Source organism: Gorilla gorilla, chromosome 22 (assembly GCF_029281585.2).
Source record: "Gorilla gorilla gorilla isolate KB3781 chromosome 22, NHGRI_mGorGor1-v2.1_pri, whole genome shotgun sequence".
NCBI lineage: Eukaryota > Metazoa > Chordata > Mammalia > Primates > Hominidae > Gorilla > Gorilla gorilla.
In genome coordinates this window covers 32,111,651-32,123,067 of record NC_073246.2, presented here as the reverse complement: position 1 = coordinate 32,123,067, position 11,417 = coordinate 32,111,651, and the positions used below count along the sequence as shown (strand labels likewise).

The window sequence follows — 11,417 nt, the reverse complement described above, 5'->3', positions numbered from 1 at the left end:
TTTTATAAGTGAAGATTATCAGAAAAGTGTCAATGAGTATTTTTTCTGGCTTAAAGAACCCCAATATGTTTTCAGTGCCAAGGAGAAGGACAGCCTTGTGTATTTAATTACTTTAGCTTATTTTGTCCTCTAGCATGATCTGTTCCCTGATTTCACCACAGTAGAGCTTGCTTTGAAGTTGTAGAAAAATTAAATCAATCACTTGGATCACATGTGTCCCAAAGAATGTGGCTTCCCAGGTAAAAGCAATCTTTCAATCCCCTACTCTCATTTCACTTTGGCATTTCAACAGCGTTGCAAAATTCTTCGGCAGATATTTTATTTTATCCCTCGGTCCCAGCAGCTCTTATTAAGAGTTTCAGAATTGCCTGTACAAGGTGCACCTTTCACATTACAAGGGATTGGCTCATTTCTTGATGCTTATGCAACAACTTATAACTATGCCTACAGGTAAACATACTGCTGTCTTCTTGGAAGACCGAGAAGTATAAAGAATGTTTGTGTGCAGGTCTAGCTGTTCCAAGTACCCAAGTGTTGGTTTAGACACACCTGGATTACCATCCACCTTTTATTGGCTGAGAAAGTTGCCACACCTGATTTGTAAGTTTACCTGTTGCAGCCAATAGCAGGGCCATCTCAGCCAGCCAGCACTGGATGCTATCTGGCCAGAAGTAGCAAAGCAGCTCTTATTTGAAAAACCACTGGGTTCCGAGTTCATTACTACAGGAAAAACTGTTCTCTTCTGTGGCACAGAGAACCCTGCTTCAAAGCAGAAGTAGCAGTTCCGGAGTCCAGCTGGCTAAAACCCATCCCAGAGGATAATGGCAACCCATGCCTTAGAAATCGCTGGGCTGTTTCTTGGTGGTGTTGGAGTGGTGGGCACAGTGGCTGTCACTGTCATGCCTCAGTGGAGAGTGTCGGCCTTCATTGAAAACAACATCGTGGTTTTTGAAAACTTCTGGGAAGGACTGTGGATGAATTGCGTGAGGCAGGCTAACATCAGGATGCAGTGCAAAATCTATGATTCCCTGCTGGCTCTTTCTCCGGACCTACAGGCAGCCAGAGGACTGATGTGTGCTGCTTCCGTGATGTCCTTCTTGGCTTTCATGATGGCCATCCTTGGCATGAAATGCACCAGGTGCACGGGGGACAATGAGAAGGTGAAGGCTCACATTCTGCTGACGGCTGGAATCATCTTCATCATCACGGGCATGGTGGTGCTCATCCCTGTGAGCTGGGTTGCCAATGCCATCATCAGAGATTTCTATAACCCAATAGTGAATGTTGCCCAAAAACGTGAGCTTGGAGAAGCTCTCTACTTAGGATGGACCACGGCACTGGTGCTGATTGTTGGAGGAGCTCTGTTCTGCTGCGTTTTTTGTTGCAACGAAAAGAGCAGTAGCTACAGATACTCTATACCTTCCCATCGCACAACCCAAAAAAGTTATCACACCGGAAAGAAGTCACCGAGCGTCTACTCCAGAAGTCAGTATGTGTAGTTGTGTATGTTTTTTAAACTTTACTATAAAGCCATGCAAATGACAAAAATCTCTATTACTTTCTCAAAATGGACCCCAAAGAAACTTTGATTTACTGTTCTTAACTGCCTAATCTTAATTACAGGAACTGTGCATCAGCTATTTATGATTCTATAAGCTATTTCAGCAGAATGAGATATTAAACCCAATGCTTTGATTGTTCTAGAAAGTATAGTAATTTGTTTTCTAAGATGGTTCAAGCATCTACTCTTTTTATCATTTACTTCAAAATGACATTGCTAAAGACTGCATTATTTTACCACTGTAATTTCTCCATGACATAGCATTATGTACATAGATGAGTGTAACATTTATATCTCACATAGAGACATGCTTATATGGTTTTATTTAAAATGAAATGCCAATCCATTACACTGAATAAATAGAACTCAACTATTGCTTTTCAGGGAAATCATGGATAGGATTGAAGAAGGTTACTATTAATTGTTTAAAAACAGCTTAGGGATTAATGTCCTCCATTTATAATGAAGGTTAAAATGAAGGCTTTAATCAGCATTGTAAAGGAAATTGAATGGCTTTCTGATATGCTGTTTTTTACCCTAGGAGTTAAAAATCCTAACTTCTTTATCCTCTTCTCCCAGAGGCTTTTTTTTTCTTGTGTATTAAATTAACATTTTTAAAAAGCAGATATTTTGTCAAGGGGCTTTGCATTCAAACTGCTTTTCCAGAGCTATACTCAGAAGAAAGACAAAAGTGTGATCTAAGAAAAAGTGATGGTTTTAGGAAAGTGAAAATATTTTTTCTTATTATGTTTTTGTATTTGAAGAAGAATGATGCATTTTGACAAGAAATCATATATGTATGGATATATTTTAATAAGTATTTGAGTACAGACTTTGAGGTTTCATCAATATAAATAAAAGAGCAGAAAAATATGTCTTGGTTTTCATTTGCTTACCAAAAAAACAACAACAACAAAAAGTTGTCCTTTGAGAACTTCACCTGCTCCTATGTGGGTACCTGAGTCAAAATTGTCATTTTTGTTCTGTGAAAAATAAATTTCCTTCTTGTACCATTTCTGTTTAGTTTTACTAAAATCTGTAAATACTGTATTTTTCTGTTTATTCCAAATTTGATGAAACTGACAATCCAATTTGAAAGTTTGTGTCGACATCTGTCTAGCTTAAATGAATGTGTTCTATTTGCTTTATACATTTATATTAATAAATTGTACATTTTTCTAATTATTTGATATTCTTTCACTAGTCTCCTTTTATTTCTGTTTTATTAACTTGTAGAAGAGTGTTGAAAAGCCTGATTTTTTTATTCTCCAAATTGAGAAAGAATGTCAAGATTTGCCTTGTAAAGATAAACAGAGCATTAATTTTTGAAAATATAAATTACTCTATGTTATTTATGTTATTTAACAACAATATACCTTATAATCATTGGATCCCTATACCAATATTCAATGCAGGTAATATATTTATAATTTAAGATAGTACTATAAATTCAAGCAAATCTATATGTTATAAATATTATGTATGTAATAGCCAGGTTTGAAAAATTTTCTGTAGCTAAATATATATGTCTACTTCTGAGAAATAATAAATAATATTGTCTAATGTTCTGGGGGCATGTATTACATGCTAGGACCTCTACTGCTTATATGAATTGTTATTAAATCTTTTATGAGACTGATAATGTTATTAGTTCAATTCAAAGATGAGGCTATCTCAGAACAATTCATTGATTACTCAATAGAATCAGGAGATTTATAAAAGGGCTGCCTGGACTCATAGCTCAATACTCTTTCTCTCAAGGAAAGTGAATTTTTTTTTCAGCAATGTCTAGTTTAAACACGAATTTTTATATGTTAAAATGACACACTTAACTACCATGAGCTGGGAAAACTTATAGTTGTCTTTTTTTTTTTGTAAATTTTTTTAGTTGAGACAGAGTCTCACTCTGTCACCCAGGCCAGAGTGCAGTGGTGCAATCTTGGTTCACTGCAACCTCCACCGCCCGGGTTCAAGCGATTCTCCTGCCTCAGCCTCCTGTGTAGCTGGGATTACAGGCATATGCCACCATGCCCAGCAATTTCTTTTTTCCATATTGGTGATTCTCTTATACCCAAGTGCTCATTCATCCTAGGCAATTTTGCTTTTTCAGGTCAAAACATTCGTAAAAGGAAAAATACAGCAAAAATAACTGAGCACCTTGGAGAAGAAATCCATAGGCCCCATCTTCTAAATACCAGTCTCTATTCAACTATTTTTTCTTTTACCTAGAAAGCCCTTTAAATGTCCCAAACTCAATTTATTATTTCTCTCCTCTTTTCTCTAAAACAGAATAACACATCTAGTTTTTATTATGGCATCACTTCGAGTATCTGAAATCTTTCTACAACTTTCCACTTTACTATCTGCTCATCTCTTATCTACATAATTGGAAAAGACTTCTAGACTTGTGTCATTGTCTGCAGAGTCTTTTCCCAACAGCTGTCATCTATACTTTTAACTTAGTTGTTTCTAAAACGCAAGTCAAGTCCCATCACGGCCTGCCCATAAGCTCGGTAAGGACATCCCATTTCCTATAAGGAAAGTCCAAATGCCTTTGCATATGCTAACTGACGGGAAGGAAAAATTATCTTACAATTTTCAAGGCAAATTTTATCAGACAGTTTAACATCAGTGTATAACCAGTATAATAACAATTATAAAGTTAATGTCCCCAAATTAGCGTAATTAACATGGCACAGGCCTCTTTAATATTCTGAAAGAGATACATTGGCAACTACAAAATGATTCAATTGGTGGCAAATTGCATGCAATAGAAAGTTTTATAATGTATTTGCATGGAAAAAAAATCATGTGATAGAAAGGACAGGGGAGGCAGAGGAGGTGATGTTAAGTATTCACATTGTAGCTAGTTGGTTTTATGACTTGAAGCAAATTTTAGAATCCAATGTATCTCACTGTAATTATCTATTATTTTCCAATTGTCAGATAGAATAATAGGCTCTAAGGTCCGATGGGATTATAATAGGGTATAATATTCATTGTGTTAGTGAATTTGGAACGTTAAATGTGTTGCACCAATGAAAGGCAATATATATAGTAAAAAGAGGACCAACTTTTGAAAGAGTCAAATGAGAGAACCATTCCATACACACCCCCAAGCAGTGAATTTAGAAAAGTTCATTAGCCCCTCAGACTCAATCTCTTCTCATTCATATAATGAAGGTAGGATTACTGCAGGAAAGAAGTATATAAAGTAACTAGCCCAATGCTAGAGTGAAGAAATAGTGGATCACTTCTCTTTGTATAATATTCCTCCTTAAAATTCCTTGGAGTTGTATGTAAAATATGCACATCAATAAAATAAGCAAAAATAGAGAATAAAATATTAAAATAATAATTTTTCCACATCAGGTATTCATTGTGAATCTTACCAACAGGTTATTTTATGATTAATTATATAGCCCTGGGAAATGGATATTCAACTGAATTAAGGAAAAGAGGTAATTTCATAATTTTACCATTAATACAGAAAGCAAAAACATTAGTATGCTTATATCTTTTTTTCCTAGTAAGATTTAGATAACTGTTTTAGGATATGCATTTAAAATATTTTCAATTTATTTTTCTAATCCATTGGTCCAAACTTTAATTACTAATGTCATTTACAGCACACAAAATTTCCAGATGTTTTGAAAATGTTGTGTTCTAGAGGGCTTCTAAATACTTATCTCGTTGACTGCTCAAAAATAACAGTATGCCTTAGTATGCAGAAGATTCCATTTAAAGAATAAAAAATAAAAAATGTGATGATTCCTTAAGCTATTAGCTTTTGATAATTATTTCCTCTCATATAGGAACATTTAGTTAAGTACCCATTACATTTTCCAAAATGTTTTAACCTTGCCAAAACATTTATGTCTTGGACAAACATAATACCATTTCATCCAGAAACAGTATGTTGTAGAGATTTGGAGCCCAGGAATGAAGGAAGGCAGCTGTGTTCAAATCCCAGCTGTGTCACTTATTCCTGTGTGGTCTTAGGCAAATTACTTAACCTCCTAATGTCTCGTGGTCCTCATCTGTAAAATGGGAGTCAAAATTGTGCCTGAGTTCTAGGGTTGCTGTCAAGATTCACTGAGTTGATATACATCAAGTCCTTAGCACAATACTGGGCAAATAATGAATTAGATATCAATCTTGCCTATTCTAGCTACTTTTCAAACCAAATAGAATAATAATATTTTCTTCTTTTTCATACTGTACCACTTGTTGCTCTCACCATGACCCCCGTTCTGCTAATTCTGTATCCAAAATGACAGTCTCATGCATCGTGAAACAGTTATTAAGCTACAGTACTGTAAGTGCTAGAGAATCCAGGATGGACAAGACCGTTTTTGCTTTCAAGGCATTTACAACTAACAGGAAGAGACAAGAGCGAGGAATGTAGCTGAACTGCATGCCCACCCATGTTTTTGGTGTTTTTCTTTCTTTACCTCATTGATCCTTTAAAAATTCTGTGAATTAGATATTAAATTATAAGAACACAGAGTCTCAATGGAGTAACATACATATATAAATACACACACATATCTTATATTATCTCATTGACATTAAGTACCTTGAATTAGAATTAGGGAGACTATATATATATACATATGTACCTTGAATTAGAATTAGGGAGACTATATATATATGTACCTTGAATTAGAATTAGGGAGACTATATATATATATATATATGTACCTTGAATTAGAATTAGGGAGACTATATATATGTACCTTGAATTAGAATTAGGGAGACTATATATATATATATATATATATATATATATATATATATATATTCTCTGTGATTAATGTGTGTATAATATATGTCTCAAGTCTTCCCTGTGATTCACTGGTCACAGCATTTTTTCTCCCTGAACACTAAAGTGACCTCCTCATCCATCTTTGCTACATTTTAACTCCCTTCTCCTTCCCGTCTTAACCTCTAGATGATTTACTGCTTTTAGTGCCTGGCATCTATTACCTTCTCCTGTGGGATAACATTCTATTTTTTGGACTCCAATTGTAGACCTTGTATTTCCATTCACCAGGCCTCCTTCCTTGTCCTGAGAAGGACTTCCCTGTCAGTATCCCTGCAACCCCCTCCTCTCAACTGTGATCCAACTGCTGAAACAAAGCCAAATTGCTGCTGAGGCCCAGCAGGCAGAGGCTGGAAGCTTTCTGAGACGTTTCAGGCGCTGCCACCTTCCGGGAAGAAAGAGAAGCATTGTGTTCAATGGTGAGTCTAAGAAGAAGGAAGGGATTCCTGGTGTAGAGGCTCAAGGCCAGGCCTGAATCTCTGCTAGGAGTGAGAGGGTGGGAGAGAAACTCAGGCCCTCCTTGCTTAACAAGTAGCCCTGGAAGGAGGGAAGGCTTTGTTCACCTGTCTTAGGGGGATAACCTTGGGGCCCGAAAAACCTTGGGAGACTTATTCATAGGCTGGGTTCCTACTTAGCCTGGGGCCTTGGAGACTGTAAGACCAGAGAGTGAGGACACTGGACAGCTGGGAGTGCTGAGGCTGCTTACCAGGTTCCCAGTAGTCAGATAGCAACTTTAAGGTCGCTAGGTCACCACGTACAGCAAGAATTCCTGCCACTCCAGGATTGGCTATTGCTGATGGTAGCAACTTGACTTCCACAGGGGAAAAGATCCTGAAATTATGAAAGGGAACACCAAATAGGACCCAACAAGTAAAAAAGTGAAGGAAACTACTTCCAATATGGCAAAGTTGATCCTCAAATTCAGAACTATTCTTTCCCAGCCCTGCAGACAAGTTGAACATCTTAAGCATGGGAAAACATACCAGATAAACAAAACCACAAAACATCGAATGGCCTAGCCTTCTTTTTTCTTCTGGTCTTCTGTCATGGGCCCTGTGGTGCCCATATTCTGGTCTGGTCAGACTCCATGTCACTTCTTTGCCATTCAGAAATTCTGTCCTTCAGGCATTTGATCACCGGCAATGTCCTCGTCATTGTTTATTGTCAGGGTGGTTGAATCCCGGCCTCTGCTTGACCTCTTTCTTCCTGGCTGCACCCATGCATCTTCCCCTGTGCCACACCACGCTGTGTTAGCTCAGTCCTGCTGTGAGGCAGAAGTGTGTCAACCACCCCACGCTCCTTCTGGGAAAGAGATTTACCCTACACTATTGCTCTCTGAGCTTCCTTCCTGTCCTTCAAATCACCATGTATTGTATATCCCCCCAACACCTACTTATATACGCCTATGGGTAGATAACTCTTCATAGCTATATGGCGATCCTCTTTGAAGAGCAACTCTAATTTATTAGATGCTCATTGCACATTGCTAAACCCACTCCCTGCCCCTTTCCTAACTGCCTGCCTCCTTCTTTTCTTTCTTTCTTTTTCTTTCTTTCTTTCTCTCTCTTTCCTTCCTTCTTTCTTTCTTTCCCTCCCTCCCTCCCTTCATTCCTTCCTTCCTTCCCTCCTTCCTTCCTTCCTTCCTCTTTCTTTCCCCCAGGTTGGAGGGCAGTTGGTGCAATCATAGCTCACTGCATCCCCAACCTCTCGGGCTCAAGCAACTCTTCCACCTCAGCCTCCCAAGTGTCTGGGACTACAGGCTGGAGCCACCACGCCCAGCTATTTTTAATTTTTTTTTTAGAGATGAGGTCTCCCTATGCTGCCCAGGCTAATCTCAAAAGCAATCGTCCTGCCTCGGCTTACCAATCTGCTGGGATTACCAGTATGAGCCACAGTGCCTGGCTGATTCCTTTTCAAATGCCAATAAAGTGCATATGAAAATGCTGAAAATGAAAAGAACCTTTTAGAAAAATAAAAAATATCAGAGTTGAGCATTTTCCTGATTCAGGGAAGAATTTATATAACATTTCTTACCCAGTGGGCTAAAATAAAATGATAATTGGCATTTGTTATTTAACTTTTTTTAAAAGATAGAATAAATTTTGTTAACACAGGCATTGAGCAAACAACCCCAATCCATCTCCATACTCAGCTTTTTCCCTCTTGCTTGGTTTTTCTGATACCCATCCCCCTCCTCCCCACCAGTCTCTATGGTTATTAAATTGGTTGTCTCGGGTTGCCTCTCTCTTTACTGATCTCTCTATTTTGCACTTGAATTGTTGAAACCCTCCTGAGACGGAAGGAGGTCTGTGATTGAAGATCTTTTTCCTTTGTTTTTAATCTGCAACCTGGTAGAAATACATTTGTGTGAGCAACACAAATGAATCTTTTCCCCTATTTTTTTTCTGAATTGGGCTACTTTTTTATGTTGCTTTTTTAATTTTTGATTTGAAAGTAGATATTTTTTCGTGGCTACATGGAGATCCTCTTTGAAAACGAAACTGTATTTTATTAGATATTAAAGTTAAAAAAATACTTTGGAAATCAAACTGCTCTCCAGCTTTAAAGCTGAGAAACCCTCAGAGGAAAAGGAAGCCTATTCTCCTAGTTCAACTGCAGTCCGCCCTGAATCTTAATACAATGCTCTTTTACTTTTATTAAACGAAGAAAAAAGAGAAAAAAACATGACTCAGCATTGGGCCCTGCTCTGACTATGATACTGTATTCACAGGGTTAACAAGAACTACATGTCAGGCTCTGAGCAGAAATACAGTTATAATTAAGCATTCATCAGTCTGCCCTTTGGCCCATTTCCTTGTAACTAAAAGCCACATAGCACCAGATACGGACGATTTGCGTGCCCACTGTTTCCATAGATAGGATTTCCGAAGTTAGAATCATAAGGCTTTTGTTTAAGAATTGTTCAAGATGTTCTTCAGATCCTGGATGCCAGCAGAAGGCTGATGCTACCAGTTTGAAGAGCCCCAGAGAAGAACGAAATCAGGATGATAATGCAGTTTCTTCCTCTCCCCGCCCCAAGACTTCATTCTGCACTCTGCCACCAATCACGGATCCCACATTTCTGCCCACTCCTAGCTCCTTAAAACCTCCAGCCCCATACTCCTTGGAGAGGAGGATTTGAGGTTTCCTCCCTTCTCATATGATTATTAGACTCTGTCTGCCGCAATCTCTGGTATCTCACTTAGTATATTAACTTGCTGTGCATTGAGCCAATGAACCCACAACGGCTGAAATCTTTACTTGCTATATAACACAAAATCTCAAAACTTGGTGACTCAAAACAAGGACGATTTTTAGATATTATTTCATGGGATAGGAATTTAGGCAGGGCTCAGCTGGTCTGTAGCATCCTCTTCAGTTAGTGGCTAGTGTATAAAGTGTCAACAATTTTCCTCACTGCCTGGTGCCTTGGCAATGATTCCCCTATATGTGGTCTTATGGCCTCTCCACCTTGTCTTTTCACCAAGGGAGTTTGTCAGCAGAATAGCTGAGAGCTTTAAGAATCCAAGGGGGAAAAAATACGAGTCACTTTCACCATATGCAATTGGTCAAAGACAGTCCCAGGTCAAGGAGAAGAAAAACAGGCCCCTCTTCTCAATGGAAAGACCACCAACGATTTTGGAACCATCTTTGGTCCATTCCAGGCTCACAGTAGAGTTGTTAAGAACTTAAAGGGAACACAAGGAAGGGGAACATCACACACCGGGGCCTGTGGTGGGGTGGGGGGAGGGGGGAGGGGGGAGGGATAGCATTAGGAGATATACCTAATGTTAAATGACGAGTTAATGGGTGCCGCACACCAACATGGCACATGTATACATATGTAACAAACCTGCACGTTGTGCACATGTACCCTAAAACTTAAAGTATTAAAAAAAAACAACAACAACAACAACAAAAAACAACTTAAAGGGAAATTTTTCTTTCACATACACTTATTCCTTGAAACATAGACATGATATAAAAGGTGTGTTTTGGGCCAGGCATGGTGGCTTACACCTGTAATCCCAGCACTTTGGGAGGCCAAGATGGGTGGATCACCTGAGGTCAGGAGTTCGAGACCAGCCTGGCCAAGATGGTGAAACCCCATCTCTACTAAAAATAGAAAAATTAGCTGGGCATGTTGGGGCGCGCCTGTAGCACCAGCAATTAGGAGGCTGAGGCAGGAGAATTGTGTGAACCCGGGAGGCGGAGGCTGCAGTGAGCCGAGATTGCGCTACCGCACTCCAGCCTGGCGACAGAGCAAGACTCTGTCTCAAGAAAAAAAAAAAAAAAGATGTGTTTTGTATTTTAAATGAGATAAAAGAGAACATGTGTATCCTATTAAGTAAAGGCAAATGTAGGGAACTTAAAATTTTTCCGCTTGAGGAAAGAAAGTAAGTTTTATCTGAGGAATGTGAGCTCTTTTAAATTAGCAGACTCAGAGAGGCATTAAAGTGAGACCTCAGTCATGTCCTATTTCCCTCCCTTGAGCTATGTATTCATCTCTTGAAACTGCTTACTATTGCCACAAATAGCTATAAATTATTCTAACAATGCCACGCCAGAAACTATAACCCACACCCTATAGCTTAACGATGTATAACCAATTACTAATCAATGTTATTTCTGTAAACCAGTGAGAGTTCTTGACAAACAACTTTGTATCAGCCCGCTCCCTGTCCTTCCCTTTCTTTTTCTTTTTTCTTTTTTTTTTTTTTTGCCTTTCAAAGCCTGCTTATAACAAAGGCTGAACAGAGCTCATGGGTCTGAGTCTTCCAGGCAGTCTTCCTCACTTTGGCTCAGGTAAACTCTTTAAATCATGATTTGTGCCTCAGCCCCTTCCTTTTAAGTAGATATCCTGAAGTTTTGGTAATTTCAGTTTATAAAACAAACTGATAATAGACTAACAGGAAAAAAAGGCACACAAGTTTATTAATAATGTGCATATGTGTGCATGGGAGTCATAGTCATACAAAATATGAAAACTCCAAGAGAGGGCCAGATGATTGAAGCTTTTTTTTTTTTTTT

At 38.4% G+C, this 11,417-nt stretch overlaps 1 protein-coding gene across 1 annotated transcript; it reads left to right on the top strand.

Moving 5' to 3' along the window:
* Window positions 1-649: 649 nt before the first annotated feature.
* CLDN8 (claudin 8) lies at window positions 650-2,764 on the top strand. Its single transcript, XM_004062668.5, has one exon. It carries the CDS (start codon window positions 822-824, stop codon window positions 1,497-1,499), a length of 678 nt encoding a protein of 225 aa, XP_004062716.1. The 5' UTR covers window positions 650-821; the 3' UTR covers window positions 1,500-2,764.
* The last annotated feature ends 8,653 nt before the right edge of the window (window positions 2,765-11,417 follow it).

Bases quoted from the DNA above. Each gene is read 5' to 3' on its own strand.
- CLDN8 (XM_004062668.5), top strand. From the start codon at position 822: ATGGCAACCCATGCCTTAGAAATCGCTGGGCTGTTTCTTGGTGGTGTT.